General features: G+C 40.7%; 2 protein-coding genes across 2 annotated transcripts in view; one reads left to right on the top strand and one right to left on the bottom strand.

Moving 5' to 3' along the window:
• ARMC10 (armadillo repeat containing 10) overlaps positions 1–6772 on the bottom strand; it is a 67979-nt gene extending 61207 nt beyond the window's left edge. The window contains exon 1 of the mRNA XM_065939977.1: positions 6416–6772. Coding sequence (XP_065796049.1) covers positions 6416–6554 — 139 coding nt within the window. The 5' untranslated portion in view covers positions 6555–6772. The remainder of the gene's footprint in view (positions 1–6415) is intronic.
• Positions 6773–7057: 285 nt separating this feature from the next.
• FBXL13 (F-box and leucine rich repeat protein 13) overlaps positions 7058–21435 on the top strand; it is a 215503-nt gene continuing 201125 nt past the window's right edge. Inside the window, exon 1 of the mRNA XM_065938466.1 lies at positions 7058–7132. Within this exon, the coding sequence (XP_065794538.1) occupies positions 7058–7132 (75 nt within the window). The remainder of the gene's footprint in view (positions 7133–21435) is intronic.

The following is a 21435-nucleotide window of genomic DNA, read 5'->3' as shown; positions in this document are numbered from 1 at the left end:
TTGGGTCCCCATGTCTGTCTGTCTATCTTTCTTTCTCTATTTCTGGCTGATTCCCTGGAGTGTGAAAGCTGGCTGTGTAACCCAGGGAATATTAGCCTCTTTCCTTCTTTCACTCTCTCATTGTCAACTCCAGACCACCAGGTTCTGGTCCAATAAAGGACCAACAAGTGGCGCCCGAACAGGGACTCTGGTACACGTGGCAGATTCAGACGGATTGACCCCAGAGGGTCTACTGAGGCCGGTAAGTACTAAGACATGGGTCGATCGGCTGGAAAGCCCCTCACTTTTCTACTTTACTTCATCACTTATTTAAAGTTCAGGGATTTTCAGTTTCACGCCAGTGAATAGAGGCTTGCCTTCAGACAGTTGTTGAATGTATCCCTTGGCTCCCTGATGAAGGTAGTTTTGATTTAGAAATTTGGCATCAGGTCAAAGAGAATGTTGAATGAGCCATCAGACAGGGAAAAATATTCTGATAGATTTCTGGCCCCTATGGGCTCTCACTGAAGCTGTGATTCTGCCATTTCAAGGTAATTCTAGCCCTCCTGATATTCAGCAACAAGCAGAACACTTATTACATGAATATGAATTAGACGATGAAGTCTTACAAAAGACCCAATTAGAACAACATAAGATATTTCAGAATTTTCCCACTAACCCTGCCCCAGTTGCTCCAAATGCTCCTCCCCTGCCAGCGGGCACAAATCCCAAAGTCTCTCCCTTGATAGAACCTAATGATTCTGGCAACAACTCCCTTAAGCCCATAGTGTAATTTAAAAAAAGAAAGAAAGAAAGAAAGAAAAAAGCTAAAAGACAACTAAAAAAATTACTTGTTTATGAAAATGCAACTCAGGAATGTCAAAGGGCTATAGCCCCAATTCGTGAGACAGGGACTAGTTTTGATTATTTGAAGGCTTGTCACAATATAAGATCAGAAACTCAAAAGATGTAAATGCAAGTTGAAAAATGGCGGCTGCCTTAAGAAAAGGAAAATAAAGGATGCTTTACATGTGGAGATAAAAACCACTTAAAAAGGGACTTCCCTAAGAAAACTAAAAAAACAAAAACAAAAAACAACCTCCAAAAGTCTGCCCCCGTTGCCATAGAAAAATGCATTGGGTCAAAGAGTGTATATCTAAATTTGACATTGAAGGAAAACCTACTCTGGGAAACTCCAAGCAGGAGACCGCCCCCCCCCCCACCCCCAGATCCCCTTCAACAAAAACCAGGGGCAAATTCCATCTTTTCCCTCAAACCCTCAACATCCGGCAGTGCTGCTGTCGATATACCAGCCCTAAATGACTTTCTCCTTTACCCTCAAGCAGTCCTCTCTAGAATACCTACAGGACTTTTTGGGCCCCCGCCCCCACAAGCCTTCAGTCTTTTACTTGGCCAATCTAGTTTGACTTAACAGGCAGGAAGGCCAGGGGTCTCCAAATGGAGAAAATAGGCTGCAGGTGTCAGACATTTTTATCTCTTAAGTGGCAGGAGGAAACAAACTAGCGATATTTCTTTTTTTTCCCCCCTTCTCTATACAAATTTAAAAGGAGGTTTCTCTTAAAATATTGTGTTGCCATAATGATACCTGGTTTCACTTGAAGTCAGCTATTCTCAAACCCTGAGTTAACCAATGCATTTTTCTTATGGAAATGTTTGTCTTAAGCTGTGTTAATGTGCTATACATTTACCCCAGACTGTCTTCAAGTCAGTTCCGCCTAATGGCTCAGAACCTACTTGACAAACCAGTATGTTATACTGATATTGTTCCCCTAATCTATGTAAACAAAACTATTTGTATGGTAATCTGCCTTTTTTCAAGATTCATGTCAATCATTTTATGGCCTGGGACAACTCACCTGGTGCCAAGGTTATCTCAAAATGCATGTTGTGGGTGAGGGGCCTGGTGCTATTCTCTGAGTTTTGAGACAATTCCTTTCTCTAATGAGCAGATTGTTAGTAGTTACATATGATAAATTGCAATTTGAGAACACATTGCAAACTTCTACCTATTTCCAAATAGCTTTTCTAAAAAATTTATTATTTCTCACATTTCTTTTATATAGATGGGACTAAAAACACCAAAGTTTCATTCTGATCTCTTAAAAAATATAAAGTCCTTTATACTAAATTTCATTCTGCTCAACATAATGAATTCAAGTTATTTGCCTACATCCTTACCCCATTAATATAGTCTCTGACTCTATATATTGTTTTTTAATTAAAAAATATAGAAACCTCCATCATAAACTCCTAGTTCTATTAAAACAGACAATGGTCCTACCTATATTTCTAGACACTTTAAACAATTTTTACAATCTTTTTCTATTAAACATATTACAGGTATTCCTTTTAATCCACAGACACAAGACACTGTTGAACGAACACATCACTAAAGTTACAAATAAAAAAATTAAAGAAGGGGGAATACACAGGAACACTACTGTCTTCCTTATCTAAAGCAGACTTTACTAGATTCCAACATAAGATATTTCCTAAACCTATAACTATTGTTAATACAGCTTTGTTTTAAATTTTTTAAACTTACCACAGGGAAATATTTTAACAAGGGCAGAAAGACATTTCGAAGGAATTAAGGACACTTCTCTTCCTCTGCCCATTTGGTATCAAGACGGGTTCAATAAACAATGGAAATCTGGGAAACTAATCTTACAGGGAAAGGGATATGCTTGTATTTCTCCAGATGGATCCAATGAACTCACATGGCTTCCTCTCTGAAAGATTTGACCCAAGGGTACCCCCAACATTCAAGATGAAGATGTGACAACAAGAACCCCAGGAGGAAGAAATTCCAATACGGTCCATGGCAGCTCTAAAGATCTCCAGGAAGCACCGCCCTTGATGGCATCAATCCTATGACCTCCCCTCTTGAGGACAGATAAAAACCCTTACTAATCAAGCTGAAAATTTGGTCTCTCAACAGGGACTGCCTCGGAGTCCTGAATACACTTTCCTGACAATGCTCAGCCTGCTAGCCTGTGCCTCCCAAACTTAACTGGGCTTTCTTACCCAATCTCCCTTTATTATAGGTCATAAAATGGAGGGAGAAAAGACCGATCATATCAACTAATGACTCCACCCATATGCCCCCTCCCTGGATCCCTCACACCCTGGGGAGGAGGAAAAGCTAATTAACATTTCTTTAGGCTATGAAGTCCTTCCATTGTGCATGGGCCCAGCAAAATTATGCTTAAAAGTTAGCCGACAAACTTGGGCTTTCGTCCTGCCTCCAAAAGAAGACTTTTGGACATTGCTGCCCTTTGTCTGTAAACCATGTTTACACTACTGAAACTTTAAGGAAAGAACAAAAAACATTATGTAAAAGGTTACAAATGAAACATTACCATGACAAAGGACTTCTTGGCTGGCTTGACTGTGGAATGGCATCCGCTTCTCCTCAAATCGTCCTCGATAAACAAATTGGGCCTGAACAATGGGACATATGGAAACTTGCTGCCAGCACCGAAGAACTTGGGACTTAGACCGGACATTTCACAGGGACCAGTCATGGTCATAGTAACTATTTCTTTTGCTATAATCAGTCATATTTTATACAGGCCTGTGTCCCAGTTCCTTTTGTTATAGCCATAGGAAATTTACAATTTAATAAGACTTTACATTCTGTAACTTCTATTAACTGCCAATTTTGTGTTACCCCTGTTTACTTCAATCATAATACCTACAACTGGGAACAAATCAAATTTCATTTACATGATAATGCCTCTCTGAATGTACAATTACTGCAAAAGGAAATCTTTGAAACTTCTTCTACACATCTGCCCTCTTCCACTAATTTGGAAACTTTAGCTCAACAAATTATCTGGTCCAGACCCACCAGGATAGTTTCAAAGTATTACAAATAGCATCGGGTCTGGAACTGTAACTTTGGTGATTGTCTTGATAATTGTATTTGCTGTTTATCGTCACCTTTCTACAAGGTTGGTTAATACTAACCAGATTCAATTGATCAGGACCTTTTTTTTTTTTTACAAATATAATAAAATAGGGGGAATTGTCAGGAAGCATTTAACAGGAGGTTTCCTGTGTGCTGTTTTGGATCTGTCAGGAATCCTCTGTTCCTTATTAATTCCTGAATATTCAGGAGTTAAGAGGAAAGGCAAGCCTTTCCGGGGCTGTGGAATCCAGGCATCTCCTTCGTTAGTTTTTCAATATGGTGGTAAGTACCCTCTTCCTTCTTATGAACCATACGGTAAATCTTATGAATCACGGTAAAAGTGATTATTTACAACTCTCTCTGTTTAACATGGATCGCCTTATGTTTAAGTCTGGAATTTTAATCTTTATCTTTGCTGAGAATAACTACCTTGTAAGACAGTATATATGCCCACACCGTGTTGATTAAAACACCTTTGCTCCATCAGAGCTTGGGTCCCTGTGTCTTTCTTTCTTTCCCTCTCTCTCTCTATTTCTGGCTGATTCCCTGGAGCACAAAAGTCGGTTGCGTAACCCAGGGAATATTAGCCTCTTTCCTTCTTTCACTCTCTCATCATCGACTCCGGACCACCAGGTTCCAGTCCAATAAATGACCAACAGAAGGGACTGTGAACAACTTATTTTGTAAGCTGTCTGACCATGGTAATGATGATTTGGGGAAGTAGTAAGACTTTGTCAGTTTCATCTTTTTCAGTAAGTATAAGTTAGTAGGTATCTGGGTTCAGGTCACCTGACTAAACACTTACACAGAAATATCTGACACAAAGACAACAAATTAAGCTTTGGCAGCAAGAATAAGTACAAATCTTTTAAAAAATGGATTCTCTTCCCCTTGTGCCTACTCCCTTTTTTGTGAAGATTTCCTTGAGCAAATTTCTAACTGTAACTCCTTTGTCCTTTTAGTATGAATGTACATCTTTTAGAAAGCTAAGCCTCTTGCTGGTTTACCACCTTAAGAAGTCTTTCTCAGTGGCTTTGATGTCATCTGTTTGAAGTGTAAAAATCATGGAAGGAGTCCCCATCTCCTTATCCGTTTGAGTCTGAGCTTGGTACTTAGTTCTATGTTGTGACTACATGGTTATAAAGACACTGACAAGTCTTATTTTTCCTTTTATATAAGGGTAATTAACACAAACACCATCTCACTACCAGTGAATTTAGAGCGAACCATGTGTAGCAAATGGTTAAATCCTCTTAAGGACAAATTACTGTTTATCATGAGGGTAGGTACATAATATGAAATAGGTTGCACCTGCGTAGATACTAAAAGGGGTGAGAATTCAGTCTTCGCAATTCCACTAGCAGACTGCTCGTGATGTGCGTAGCCATCTGGTTAAATGCTTATTTGATAATAAAACTATTTAGTTCTTTCCCACATTTGTAAGAGAGGAATTTCTTGGTTGGCAGATTTTATTTTTTAATAATTTCTGTAACAACTCCCATGAACTGAAATATCCCCCTCAGAACATGAGCAAATTGTTAGAATCTTGAAAGGACCAATCAACTTTTGAACCCAAACTTAATCATGCACTTGTCCACCAAGAGGGTTGTCCTGCATGCAGACAAGCGTTCTAATTTGATATACATAGCTATATCTGTATCTCCTGTCTCGCAAACTTTGCTTATACACAGACCACGGTGACTTCAAAGTACTTCCTCTCAGAGCTGCCCCTCAGGTGTCCCTTCTTCCACGCTAACCGCATGCAGAATTTCACGTATCGCTGCAGGCCGGGCAACACCCGATGCACATTCAGGAGAAACTCTCTGGTAACAAAAAGGTCAGGAGCAAGATTTAACGCGAAAGGCAATCAACACACTTCTGGGAAACTTAATCCTCCGCTGTGCCACCAGACTTGGGCAAGAAAGTTACAGCAATTTTCCATCCTGGTATTTTGGAGAAAAAGAAATAAAGGTAAGGAACCGAGCCCTACACTCATCCAATTAAGAGGAAGATCCACCTTTTGCACCTGGGCTTTCCGACCTCGCCCTTCTCACCAACCTCCTTCCCTGGCTGGGGTTCTTATTTACTCCCAGAACAGGGAGGCCATAGAGAAGGAAGCGGCAACCCACTCCAGTACTCTTGCCTAGAATTCCGTGGACAGAGGAGCCTGGTGGGCTGCTGTCTATGGCGTCGCACAAGTCGGACACGACTGAAGCGACTTAGCGTGCATGCATGCATTGGAGAAGGAAATGGCAACCCACTCCAGTATTCTTGCCTGGAGAATCCCAGGGACAGAGGAGCCTAACAGGCTGCCGTCTGTGGGGTCGCACAGAGTCGGACACAACTGAAGCGACTTTGCAACAGCAGCAGCAGGGAAGCCAAGAGCTTTCAAGCAAACACATTAAAGGATCATACACAATGACGGGAAGCTTTTTCAACCCCTCATCCAGGGAAAGCCCCAGTCCCAGTCCCCGCCACCTGCCAGGGATCCCGTGGCCTCACCTGCGGACCGCGAGGGGCGCAGTCGAAGCCTGCGGCCGCCTCGTCTCCGGCCCCGCGTCAGCTTGTAGAAGCAGTAGCAGGCGCCGGCCGCAAGGACCAGGCCCGCCGCCACCCAGCCCACGTCCCGGGCGCCGCCCATGCTACCTCTGGGGCCGCGCACAGCGCTGGGCCCGGCGCGGGAGTGTCCGAAGCCAGCGGGTCCAGGCGCCGCCGCCCGGGACTGCGCCGCCGGAGAAAGGAAATGGGCGACTGAGCTCCGCCTCTCAGAAACCGCCCCGCTGAAAAGTGAAAGAGTCCACTCAGCCCGTAGGCTTCCTGGCGGCTTCCTGGAGAATGGGCGGGGCACGGCTGGAGGCGAGCTAGACTGGGTGAAGCGCTGCAAGCACTGCACGCCCCAGAGCACACGCCGGGGGCCGCCCCGGACGCCCGGAGGCGGGTCCCTGCCCCGGGCCGAGGCCCGCCTCTCTTCCCGGCAGGCCACTGAGGGCGCGAGGCAACGCAATGCCTAGCCCCGCCTTCCACGTCGCGCGGTTGCCGTGGCAACGCCGGGACGCGCTAGCCCCTCGCTCCGGACTGGCTCTTGCTGCTCCCGCCGTGGGGAGGGCCAGCGAGCAGCGCAGCATTTCAGTAGGGCCTCAGGTCATGGCCTCGCTGCGCCGGGCCAGCCCCAGGCTGAGGAAATACTTCAAGGAGAACTACATTCCTCAGGTCTGCGAGGTACTGGAGCCACGTGGCGGCGGAGTTAGAAGTGGGAAGAATGGGCAGAGAATTCCCAGAGGAGGGACTGGAATTTGGCGAAGAGAGAAAGTGGAGGTTAAGGGGAGCGAAAAGGGGAGAGATGAAGTCAGCTTTGGACAGGACGGCGGTCTGGGCTGAACACACAGATCAGAGTTGAAGACAGAGGGTTGATGGTGGCTGAAAGGGGAGGGGGGTGGGAATGAGTGACATCTCCCAAGAAGAAAGGGGAAAAGGGCTCAGGACAGAAACCCCAAACTCCAGCTTTTAAGGTTTGGACAAGAAGAGCTAAGGGCTAGAGGAGTGAGAATGAAACGCCTTGGAGATAGAGGAAGAAAAGCAGGAGAGTGTGGCCTTATGAAAAAAGTGGGCAATAGTGTCACCTAAGATAAAGACTTGAAAAGTTGTAGTGGAGTTGGCCCAAAGTAAGTGTGGGTTTTCAATGGAGTGATGAAGGCAGAAAATAGATTGAGGTTAGCTGAGGAGTGGAAACTGAGATCTTTAGATAGAAGGTGAGTGAAGTCACACAGTCGTGTCCAACTTTTTGTGACTCCATGGACTGTAGCCCACCAGACTCCTCTGTCCATGGGGTTTTCCAGGCAAGAATACTGGAGTGAGTTGCCATTTCCTTCTCCAGGGGATCTTCCCGACCCAGAAGGTAGTCAGCCATTTGTGTGAAAGGAAGATCCACACAACCAAGACTTAAATGGGAGGAAAGACTGTCCTTCCCCACCCACCTTGTAACAGGAAGGAAGAAGGACAAGGGGTGGATAGGCTTTGTAGGCTCCGAGTTCAGTTCAGTCGCTCAGTTGTGTCCGACTTTTTGCGACCCCATGAATCGCAGCACACCAGGCCTCCCTGTCCATCACCAACTCCCGGAGTTTACTCAAACGCATGTCCGAGTTAGGAAGCCAATAAAATTATCTTCTGGTGACTTCCATTTTCTCTACAAACATGAGGTGAAATGTTTGTCAAGAATGAGGATGTTTGGGAGGAGATGGCAGTTGTAGAAGGGGTTTTGAGTAGTTAAGTTATTCAGACAAGGAGGGAGAATTCGAAGTCCAGGAAAGGAAGGAAGAAGGGTAAGGCAGTGTTGAGAGCCCAGCTCTGGGAGTAAGTCTCCTATGCAAGTGCCCGGGGCGGGGGGGAGGGGCAATTCAGTACAGCCCTCTCCTTTTGGGATGGTAATTTTCAAATATTTATTAAAATGTTAAATATGAATATCCTTAAACCAAGCATTTCCACTTCTGAGGATCCACTTTAGAGACATACTTGCTCATGTAACCAGAAGGATGTACAAGTATATTCATTGTAACATTGTCACATAGTGAACATAGTAAATAAGGGAATGGGATATTATGTAGAACAATATATACCTGTGCCTTAAGACAAAAATGCAAATTACCTAACAAAAGTGTCTACTAAAATCTAGCTACTTATCTGACTTCATATTTGTATGCATATGTATATTTGTATATAAGTGTGTTTTTATATGTGTATGTATGTATATGTATGTATGTATATAAGACAATAATACATGCATAGAATATATGGCAAACTATTAACAGCAAATGTTTTGGGGGATAGCTTTAGGGGAGAACTCTAATCTTTTACTCCATATACATCTGTATGGTTTTAATATTTTTTATGATGAGTTTCATTCGTGTTTTACCTCTATACAATTATATTTGAAAATGTGTAGAAAGCTTGCTACTTATCTTCCCAGTTGCATGATTTTCTCAAGCAGCACTCAGTAAATCAGACCTAAGTACACAAATAAGAGTTGATTTCATCCAGGATAGGAGTTTGCCACACATATATAATGAAAGGGCAGTGGGGAGGGAGCTAAGCTTTTGAGAGTGCCTAAAGTGATGGGCCTAGGACTCTAAGGACTGCATGGGATATGAGAACAAGACATAATACTGATATGTGGGTAGAAAGTGGAAGTTTGTAAGAGGTGAATGAAAAAGGCTAGAGGAAGTATTTGAGTGAGGGAGCTGGAAAAGTAGGAGGTAGGGGCCAGAAAGTGGAATTGTTTGCACAATTATCTCTCAGAATCATCTTTTTTTTTTTCTATTAAACGTTTTTCTTGGTTAGGTATATTAACACATGACTGACTTCATGGTGCACAATTTCAAACTTTTATAAAGAAAATGAATTTTAGTTTCCATGGGGAGAACCTGAAAAATTTGGATCATCGATTTTTCCTTTTTGAAACCATTTTTGTACTATTATCAGTGCAAGTAGGCCTGGAGGGGTGAAACTGTCCTCACACCCAGAGCTGGGGAAGAAGACAGAGTCTCTTCAAAGGATGTAATACAGTCATCCCTCAGTATCCTCAGCTTTGGTTCCAGGACCCCCATGGATACTAAAATCTATGCATACCCAGTATTTACGTACAACCTATTTCCATCTTACTGTATAAATCACCTCTAAATAAATCATCTCTAGATCACTTATAGTACCTAATCCTGTATAAATGCCATGTAAATAATTGCCTCCACATAGAAAATTAAAGTTTTGCTTTTTGAAACAATGGAATTTTTTCCCAGTCATTTTGGACCCACGTTTGGTTGAATAAAGAACCTGCAGATACAGAGGGCTGACTGTGTTTATGATTCAGTATGAAGCCATTCTGAGGCATAGCTATGTCCAAGTTGGCCATGGAACAGGTAGCACAAGTGGACTTGAGTTGAGGATCAGGGAAGTTGTAACCTCTCCTCGCCTTCCTCTCCACTTGCCATAAAACTGCCCAGTTGCTGGAGGCACCCCTGCTTCCTCCTCTGAATGAGAGCATCTCTTCCACACCAGCCTACCACCCTGCTTTGCCCCCAGAGAAAGGAAGCCCTTAGAAGTGCTCCCTACTGCCTAAGACAATATTATTCTGAGGAGTCCTTCACTCATCTCTGCTACCACATTACCAGCAGGTGCAAGAGAGTGTCACATACCCACCCTAACCTGGTTACCTGTTTTCTTTGCATCTATTCACCTGACCCAATTTTCCATGCCTAGAACTCTTCTAAAACCCATCTTCTGCAAGTTTTGGAATACATTATCTTTCATCACAAATTTCCATGTATATTTAACCTCTTCTGAACTCCACCTACCTGTTCTGAATAAAACCTGGCTGTCTCCTTAGGATATCATTTCCCTGCCAACTTTTGAATAGAGGCTGATTTTTTTTTCTTTTAATCCTGCTTGATTCACTGGGCTTACTTAATCAGTTGATTCATATTTTTCTTCTGTTTTAGAGAATTCTTGATCATTTTCAAATTTTGCTTCTACCTAATTCTCTCTTCTTCTGGGACTCCCATCATAAATATTTTAGCTTTTTCTTTTTTTAAAACTTGGTCCTATGCCTCTTTTGTTCTTTTCTGTTTTTTCCCCATTCTCTTTTCCCTCTGTGCTTAAGTTTGGATAGTTTTCATTGATTGTCTTCAAGTTTACAGATTCTGTTTTACACTGAGTCTCGTCTACTGTTAAGTATATCAAATGAGTTCTTAATTTCAGATAGTGCATTTTTCAGTTCTAGAATGTCCATTTGATTTTTTATACATTCCAACTAAAATCCTGCATCTTTTCATCCTTTTTGTCTATCACTTCCTGTTTTCTTTAACATGTTAATTATTATTAATTTAAAATCATTGTTAATATGAACAACTTTGAATTAAATTATTTATTAGAATTTAGTTATTAAAATAGAATAAATGTTCTTTATTCAAATTACTGGTGTGATTTCTGTCTCCTAACTGGATCCTGACTGATACAGAAGGCTTAACTGGAAGGCTACACAAGGGAACTTTCTGGGAAGTTGGAAAATGACTGAGATTTAAGTGTATCCGTTGTCAGAATTACACAACTAGGATTTGTGCGTTTGAATTCATGTAGATTTTACCTAAAATATTATAATAGAGAACAGGTGGAAAATGGGGAAACATATAATCTAGATGAAATTGATGTTATGTTGATTTAACCCAAAGAATCACACAAATCACAGAATGGTGACAACTGTTGAAACTCGGTGATGGGCACATAGGGGTTCATTGTTTACTTTATATATGTTTGAAATTTTCCATAATAAAGTGTTAAAAGATAGTCATGGCTGCGTGTTTTCTATCTTAATGTATGTAGCTAGGGATGGATGGAATGACAAGCTTGATCTGGCAATACAGTCATTTATCATTTGTTTTCTGTATCAGTTATTCATTGCTGTGTAACACAATGACAAAACTTCGTGGCCTAAAAGAACATGAAGCATTTGGTTTAGTTTGCTTAAAAATCTGAAATTCTTGCAAGGATCTTTAGGGAAAGCTTGTCCCTGCTCCATGTGATACCATCTAGGGTGGATCAGCAGGGTGTTAAAGATCCACTTTTAAGATGGTTCATTCACACCTGGCAAGTTGGTGCCAGAGGTAGGTCTGTGAACCAGGAGGCTTGGTTCCTCCATGTGCCTCTCCACGGGCTGCTTGGACTTCCTCACAGTATGGAGGCTCAGTTCTAAGAGCAAATGTCCCCAGAGAGAACTAAGTAGAAGTTATATCATCATTTATGACCTAGGCTTGGAAGTCAACATAACATTATTTTCACCTTGATTCAAGAGGAGGGAACATAGACCCCACTTCTTAATGGGAAGTGTATCAAAGTCACAATCCAAAAAGAGCTCATGGGATGGGAGATACTGTAATGGCCATTTTGGGAAATATAATCAGATATACCCAGCTTGTTCATACAAGAAGAATCTGGGATCAAGTTGGATCTCAAAGTATTATCTGAACAAAGATATCGTTTACTACCACCTAGCAAGTGGGTCTCAACCCTTCTGTAAATATCCCTTCTCCTTTCTTTTCTATGTTCCTCAGGTGCAGATGTATACTGGACACTAACAAGCTGCCTACACAACATCTACTTCCCTCTTCCTATTATTTCTTACATTCTTATTCCATAACTACCTCTTCCCCACATAGCCTGGGTGCTTCAGGGAAGCTGATTATCCTTATCTCTGGGGTTGGACCCTGATTGACTTATGGTAACTAGCACATTCAAGTTCCCCTGGTCATGTTTGTGACTATGGCAGGTGGTAGCAAGGATCATGGAGGAGGGCAAGATGTGATCTAAACCATTTTAGGTCAGGTTGCTGGTTGGAATGCTGGGACAGATATATAGCATCTCTGGATGTGTGTGGGGAAGTATGTAGCCCTGGGAGCCATCGCCAATTCTTTTGTGTCCACGTGGGAAGATGGTTTTAGGGTGAAGGAAGGTAGAGTGGGAAAATGGAAAGAAATCAGGTCTCTCCTGACGTCAGTAAGTCACCGGATTAAATTCACCCTACAGCAGGATCTACCTTTAGAATTTCTAGTGTAGGACCAATAAACTCCATGTTTAGTTGACATTTATAATTGAAACCTAAAGTGTCTGAAGCAATGTAAGGGAATTATATTAATATTTTATTATGAGATTGCCTAGTTTTGACTCTTGGTGTTGCCAATTACTAATTGTGTAAGTCTGAGCAAGTTTCTAAATCTCTCTGACTCAGTTTTATTTGTAGTCAGATTCCAGATGAATGAGAGACAGGCCCTCACTTTGTAGAGGAGGAGAAAGCGATTGTGAAAGGAAAGAATGGGAAAAGAAAACCACAAAATGTGTCCTGAGGCAAATTAATTTCAGGAAAGACTATATGGAGAAGGTGAGGATCTGGAGAATGGGGAGTCCTTTATACTATTCACTCTCACATACCCCTTGGAAGGCCTTTGTGGGCTTCTAGAGATTTGCATACCAACTTAAAGACTGCTGGATTTTATGTTCAATTCAAGTTAATCAGGTTCCTTTTTTTTTTAAACAACAGATTAAGATCTTTTTTTTTTTCTTGGACAGGATGGCAAGAGTGGACAGGTAAGAAGGGTACCTTAGACCATTTTTCATCAGCAAACATTTGCTGGGCATCTATCCTGTGCTGGTAGAAAACACCTCAACAGCTTCAACCACTTGCAGCTATGACTCTGAAGCTGTCTCTAGCTCAAAGTTTCTCCTTAATACCCTGTGCATTTATCCATTTCGGTGTCCTACAGACACATTAAAGTAAAAGAAATAGGTGACATTAGATTCTCTACAAACCAATCTATCCAGAACATAATCATTTCAATATGGACTCATATTGACTCAATATAAAATCATATTGTCTTCAAAACAATGTGTGTACTTTATACTTGCAGCACATCAGTTTGGACAAGCCACATCTGAAGTGCTCAATTGTTCAGTCGCTTAGTTGTGTCTGACTCAATAGCAACATGAAATTAGTAGCTGCCACATTACACAGTGGAGAAGGCAATGGCACCCCACTCCAGTACTCTTGCCTGGAAAATCCCATGGACGGAGGAGCCCGGTAGGCTGCAGTCCACAGGGTCGCTAAGAGTCGGACACGATTGAGCAACTTCACTTTCACTTTTCACTTTCACATATTGGAGAAGGACATGGCAACCCACTCCAGTGTTCTTGCCTGGAGAATCCCAGGGACGGGGGAGCCTGGTGGGCTGCCATCTATGGGGTCACACAGAGTCGGACTGAAGTGACTTAGCAGCAGCAACATTAGACAGTGCAAGTTGAGAATGTATTAACATATTTAATAAGCCAGAGAAAATTACCTTTGACCCAGAAATGATCATTGTGTCTCTGAGAAGGTTCTTGTTTTCATGGGCACCCAGTTTCCGGAACTTTAGCAAGAGTCTGAGTAGCACAGGGAAGGTGAAGTGGCTGTCTAGTCAGGTTGGTCACCTGCAATGTGTCACAGGTGGGACGGTTGTTCTCACATGCACCGAAGCAAATACATACCTATTTTCAAATCTTCAGGAATCATAATGATTAGTGTTTATTGTGGAAATGAACAAAGTGATATGAACATTCTGTAGATTGAATGTTTCTCCCCAAAATTCATATGTTAAAACCCAATCTCCAATGTGATGGTATTAGGAGGTGTGACTTTTGGAGGTGATTAGATCATGAGGGTGGAGCCCTCGTGGATGGAGTATGCGTCCTTATAATGAAGACTCCAGAGAGTTCCATTCATCCTTCTGTCACGTGAGGGCACTGTCAGAAGATGGCCATCTATGAAGTACTGCTCACCAGACACAGAATCTTCCTGCACTTTGATCCTGGATTTCCCAGTCTCTACAAATGTGAGAAATATGTTTCTGTTGCTTATTAGTCATCCAGTCTATGGTGTTCTAAGATTCCAAATGGACTAAAACAGAGAATAAGTCATGGACTAAACATTGCCAAGGCTTGTCTTAAACCACAAAAGCCTTTAAACCCTTAGCTGAGAAAGACTCCAGGCGAGACTTCTGCAGATATGAGTAGGGATTCAACAAGTGGTCCTGCTATCTTTCTGAATTTTACTATCCCTTTGAGATTCTCTCTTTGGTTACTATTGTATCTTGCATCCCTATCTAAATGAAGGACATATCAAATGTATAGAAAATCATAGGTGGCTAGTGTCTTAGTTGTCTTGGGCTGCTAAAATAAAATGTCATACACTGGGTTGCTTAAATAACAAAAAATTGTTTTCTCAGTTCTGAAGACTGAAAGTCTATGATCATGGTGCCAACATGGCTGAGTTCTGGTGGTGGCTCCCCTCCTAGCCTGCAGACGGCTGCCTTCTCACCATGTCCTCACTGGACAGAGAAAGAGCAAATTTCTCTGCTATCTCTTTATATGAGGGTGCTAATCCCATTGTGAGGATCCTATCCTCATGACCTCATCTAAACCTTATTATCTCCCAAAGGCCGGCCCAGTCTCCAAATACCATTACATTGAGGATTAGAGTTTCAATGTATGAATTTTTCGGTGACATGATTCAATCTATAGCAGTTGGGAAATGTAAGAAAACTAACTCCACTGACAAAAATGAAATATAGATAAAACGTAGTCTTTCCCTCAAATCAACAAACTAAAATGTTTTGATTCTTAGAGTTGGCAAGGTGAAATGGACACTTCCATTGGCTACTAATGAAAGTATAAACTGATAGTATTTTCTTAGAAAAGCAATTTTGAGAAATGTTTGAAGAGCTTCAAAATACACCGTTCGATTCTATATTTTATTTCTAGGGAAATAGACTGAAGATATGTACATTATCATTTGCAGTGAAAATTAATATGTATATCATATAATTTTTAATAATGGGAAAAAGAAACAAATGTCCAATCATTTTGAAATTTTTTAACATTTATGGTATACTTTTTATGCAGTAGATTATCAACCAATCTCAATACATGATGTCTTGAAGAATTTTTGGTGGCATGGAAAAATGCTCACAATAACTAGCCAGGAATTAAGAAAGAAAGGGAGAAATAAATTATATATATTATGATCCTAATTTTAATTTTACAAAAAAATATATGTAATAAGGAAAGACTAAAATTAAAATTTTTATTAGAGGTTATTTCTGGTTGTCAGGATGATAGCTGATTTTTATTTTCTTTGTATTTTTCAATTTTCCAAATTACATCTAATATATAGTATTTTTATAATCAGAAAGAGTTCCTATATTAAAACAAAATAACGAAAACAGACTTTTGTGTAGGAAAATGTGCTTCCTTTTTTTTGCTTTCCCATACTATTATCAAGTGAATTTTATTGGTGGAGAATCAGAAAAACATACAGAGAAAGCATAGGAAACATAAAAGCACTAATTGCTGGGAAGTGCTGGCTTTTCATCAAAGGAAGTCAGGAGGTCAGAAAGGCTGGCCAGTTCGCAGGCCTTTGTCTGGTCTCCTTGGGATGCGAATCCTTTTCCTCTGGCCAGCTGGGGTCCCCTGGACACCCTCTTCCCTGGGTGGGCTAGCCTCTGTTTCAGCTTAGGATGGCACTTTCATAAAACCCTCTCTCTGTAGTTCCAGGTAGGCCTGTGTGTGGCTGGCTGCACAGTGATAGATTTCCAAAGCTTTTTGTTGTTGTTGTTGTTTTTTAGCAGAGTCCTAGTTCTAAGAATTCCTGTGAGGTATGCTCTAGAGTTTAAAAAAGAGTTTTGCTTTTTCCATTTATACCCAGCCAGAAACATCCAAGAGCAACTCTGCTTTCATCTGAATTATATTTTGGGATTCTCATGAGTTTAGATTCTTTAAAAGATTTTTTTCTTTCTGATTTAAAAACTAAATTTGAAACCACTGTGATCAACCACAGGAAATAATCTCTTCCTTCATGGTTCATATCTTCCGTGTTGCAGCAAGCTAGTGTTTTCCCTTATAGACCATTAGCATCTAGCACAGCTTTCATGCAACCTAGATGTATTTGTTTGTACAGCAGAAATAAATATAGTGACCTTTTTCAGACCTTGGAACCAAATATTTTTTAACTTTAATTTTAGATTTGAAATAAATGAACTAAACGATCAAAGATTTGGGGATTTGGACAATAAAATATTTACTTTCTATATATTATTCTAAGATTTGGCAAAAGTATACTTTAGAAATTCAAAGCTTAAAAAAAACTGCATACATGTCAACACTGAGAGCCTGCACCTCAATATAATTGTAGGGAAACTGAACATTGCCTTCTAATTCTTCACCCTCACTATATTCATCATGTCTTTCTCTCTGAGAACTCTGAAATACACATCCTACCACTGTTGAAATCTCCTTCCTTGGAGACATTCCTTTCAAAAGATATTTGTATTTTAAAAAGCTATCACCAAACTAGGAGTCCATACAATGAAGCCCTGTTGGTAGACTATCAAAAGTAGGTCATCAAAAGTATTTAGAAATCTGTTTCTCCCTCAGTTTTCTACAACTAGGCAGAAGTCAGCACACTGTCTACAAACAAGGCCTGACCCATAAGGACCAAAGACGGGCAAGATATTAAGGGTATAGTGTCTACAAAACTATTAAACGGCTACATACAGAGACTACATCTGAGAGTGAAAAAGTGTTAGGTCAGGTTTCGGTTTAACATATGAGAAAGATTAAAGGAATTTGCAAAACTAGATCTGCCCAGCAGAGGGCATGATTAAGTTACAAATCATGGTTTTTATGCAAAATTTTCCATTTTTAGAAATAAATACTTTTAAAGAATTTTTATGCAGTTTTTATACTTTGTGTTTCTCTCATGATTAAGTTTCCAACCTGTATTTTAAAAATACATTTATTTCTAAATCACATAGATTCTACTATCAGAATTTTTTTTTAGATTAATTGCTGCAAATACTTGCCACAGTTGTAAGAATCAGGAATTACCAAATATGTGAGCAAGAGACTACAGGCTTATGCAGAAGAGAAGGAACTGGTCACACTAAGCCATCCTGCTAGACCTTGGAGCCAGAAGGTCGTGGCTTCTCCTGGGGACAGTCATGCTTGCTGAGCCCAACCCACCAATTCATAGATGCAGCTCAGAGACAAACCCATGGGACACTTAGCCAAAAAGCATATGACCTACTATTTCTCTAGTAACAACTCACCTACTCAGCTAGGGATTACCTGGCTGGTAACCACCTCCCCACTGGGCCACGCACAATCCTGCTGGCCCTGGGATCCAGGGTCTTGCTCTCACCTTATACAGACTGTGTCTCTCCACCGGTCCAGTCTGCCTTAAAAGTCCTCAAGTTCTGACCTGTCCCTGGGGTCCCTCCTTAATGCTTAAAGCCAGTTGGTCCCTTTGAATAATCTTCAATATGTTTTTAGCTGTAGAGTATCTAAAATAAAAATTTGGCACCCTCTACTTAAATGTCCACAAGACACAGAACTCCCTTTACTTTCCCATTTTTAACTGTAACATCCATAGAAACACATGCCAACACAATCTCTACCACAGATGGGGATGGTCAGCATTTCTGAGATGTCACTTTGGACTTAGTTTGGAAGTTGGAGGGTAGGGAGGTAGAAGGGACTTTGAACAGGGTTTAGGAACTTAAGCCACTTCCTGAGTAAAGGGGTTTCTGTATATGATGCTGACATTGCAATTTTAAAAGCAATCTCATCTGAAAAAAAGAAAGAAAAAAAAACAGCAACAAGGTGTAAACTATATGTTGATTATGATCTATTTGAAAGAAGAATGTGTTTTGGCATTTGCATATGAATAAAGTTTTTTTGGATAGATAATGTGAAAAAAAATCCTCAAGTTCTGGAGGAAGATACACACGCAACACAATTTTGTTTCAGTGCATAGTATGCGCAAGGGAGGAGTCCTGGGTTTGTAGTTTAAAAATATGCTGGCTCTGTGAATCACTTGGCCCTTCTTTGCCTCATCTGTGAAATCCAGAAGTAAGAATGTACCCGCTAAAAGTCAAGGTCATCCCTAGAGAGATTTTAGAAACACACTGAACTGTGTCTCTCTGACATATGGCCATCTGTGACTTTGGCCACATGAATGATCTTGCATGGGTTTGATTGTGAATAACCTAATGGGTGTAGAGGAGGAACCAGTCCTGGGTCCTAGTATGGAATTCTGGTGTCTTCACAGAGTGACTCTGACTTCATCTCTCACATTTATCCTTCACTCCAGCCAAACTGGTCTGTGCTCCTGAGGCTCTGCTCTTGCCAAGAGAAAGACCCTTACCGTTTCCTTACCACTTGAAAGTTTCTCCAACTTCTGAGTTTCCCACAAGCATTTGGCAGTCATTTTCTTCTCAAGAAGAAATTATCTTTTATATTGCTACTTAGGCCCTTAGCATTTGTTTTTTACTATGTTTATCTGAGTATCTAAAAAGATAAACAAGATTTGTTCTCTCAAGTGTCTTACATCTACCCATTAGTTCTAATAGACAGTTACTATCTTGCTGTTTAAATTATTGTTAAATTTCTCTCTCCTAACCATTTCCCACCAAATGCATTGGTCTTAATTTCTTCTAGTAGACTTGGTATAAAGTCAGTCTGTCTTCCTCTGTCATTACACTGGCCTTTGAATGGTACGAGGGAATGTTTTAAAATATCTTTTCTCTTTGTCCAATCTTTTTTCTCTAATGGAAATGATAATTAGCAGTGAAATGGTTTAAAAATGATGGCTTACTATCATTTTTATCTATTGAGTACTTATTTTGTGCTACGAAACAAGTTAAAGTTCTTTACATACATGAATTCATTTAATTATCAGGATAGCCCTATAACATGCATACTTTTATTTATTTTATATATTTTATGTATAATTAAGGAAACAGAAGAACAAGAGAAGTAACGTGTCAGAGGTTACATACTAGAAAATTACAGATGTCAGAGTTAAACCCAGTGGACTCCATTCATTGCATTATCTTGCTTCTTGAAAGATGGGTAATAGTGTAAAGGAGTAGAAACAATTGTCCTGGATAAACTCCCATTTGTCCTCAGTACCCAGACATTTTTCAGAATATCTGGGAAATATTCTGGACTGAGATTAGGGAAGCAGAGCCAAAAGAAAGTGGAGGGTTGCACAATTGCTTTGTGAATTTATAAACCTGAAGAATACAACTAAGTCATGGTGTTTTTTTGTCCTTGACCATGTAAGTTTTTACTAAGAAGACTAGCAATAATAAAGCCCTACTCATTGTTTTACAGAATCAAACTCTGAAAATTCATCTTGTGGGCATGTTTGCATATTTTGTCTCTGCTTATAAAAGCCAAGTTAATGGTTTTACAGTTTTTATTTTCACTGAGCAGAAAAAAAAAAATCTGTTGATTCACTAACAGATAAGCATAAGAAATACACTTTCTTATTTATATGGAGCTATGCACTATTCACACATTAATATGTCAAACCTCAGATTTTTATTTTGCCCAATGGGAAACTATGAACAATGAGATTTCTTATGTAAAAAGTGAACACTTGAAGTATGTTAGTTCTACATGAATTTACTAGCAATCCAGAGACTTACCCTTTCAACTTGATTTGATTTCTGCAGGATAACTTTTCAGGAAAAGTAGTTTTCTGATCTGTGGAGCTTGGATATATAAAGAAATAAGCAACTTCTCATATTCATTAATCAGATGCCAGTTTCCTTAAAAATTTATTTTAAAGGTGATCTGCAGTAAGGCACTAGTTCTTAGACTTTAGTGTGATAAGAATCACCTGGGGAGCTAATCAAAATGCAGGTTCCTATGTCTCATCCTCTGAGACTGGGTCACTTCCCAGGTTATGCTGATGCAGATGTCCTCTGGGTCCCAGACCAGGATGAAGGGGAGGATGTGGAGCAGGGAGTGGAGGAGCTCAGAACTCTAGTGATCAAGGCACAGAAGTGCTAGAATGCAGATGAGTTTTCATCAGGGCTATTTAGGGAGCTGGCTGAATTCCTGTTATTGTTGTTGTTTAGTTGCTAAGTCGTGTCTGATTCTTTTGCAACCTATGGACTGTAACCTGCCAGGCTCTGAAGTCTAGCCTCCAAGTAACAACTTCAATAGAAGGCTATTCAAATCCAGCTTGCCAACTTTGGTGAAAATACTGATCTCCTCTGTCACAATATTCTTTAGGTTTGAGGGAGAAGGAAATTAGCCTGCAGATGGCTGAGTGTTCACTGTAAGCACCTGGGGTGGGGCTAGGTCAGAAGGCAGAGGTGAAGGGGGGAGAGACATGGAGGTCTTACCACAGTCCTAAAGGCTAGGTTCCCAACTTGCAGACTGCGCACTAAGGGAGGGACATGGAGTTACTGAAAGGGGGAAAATGTGTTGTGCGGGTTCAATCGAGAGAGACGATCCTCTTCTTATTTGAAGATCTAATACAGGACCCCAGGCCTGCACCTGTTGACTTGGCCCATGGAGGTGGGAAGAACTCTGCATGACTGGAATGTGGAATTATTTTGTTCATAAGAGATAAGAGCAGGAAAAAAATCCAGCAAGAGTAGGTCTTATGTGGAATAGGGGCCAAAGGGAGTGCCTCCATCACTATACACACACACACACACACACACACACACACACCCCCAGGAGACCCACCAGTGAACCAAGAGGCAAAGAGAAATGTCTAAGGATTTCAGGTGGTTTCTGTGAGATGGGTGCTGCAAATCCTTTTCCTTTGTCTCAAGTGGAGAGAGATTCAATATATGTCTCACCAATACTTTAAGAAGTTTCTTCTTTGGGGAGGAACTCATAGAAGAAAATAAGGTGGCAGCAGCTTTCTGACGTTCCATATACGTGCCTTAAGGATTATCTTAGATATAATCCAATAAGTCATTTGTTTATCAAGTCCATGAACTGTGTGCTACAGGTTTTCAAATATAACCCTGAAAATATTGTGAAAGATAAAATTTGAAAGCATGTTTAAAAGAATTTTTGAATTCACAGTAGATTTTTATTTTGATGTTGGATTTTCTCAGTCATTTTCATGGTTGAGTCTGAGG

Source organism: Muntiacus reevesi, chromosome 6 (assembly GCF_963930625.1).
Source record: "Muntiacus reevesi chromosome 6, mMunRee1.1, whole genome shotgun sequence".
Lineage (NCBI taxonomy): Eukaryota > Metazoa > Chordata > Mammalia > Artiodactyla > Cervidae > Muntiacus > Muntiacus reevesi.
Note: the sequence above shows the minus strand (reverse complement) of the source record. Positions and strands in the feature narration are given on the sequence as shown.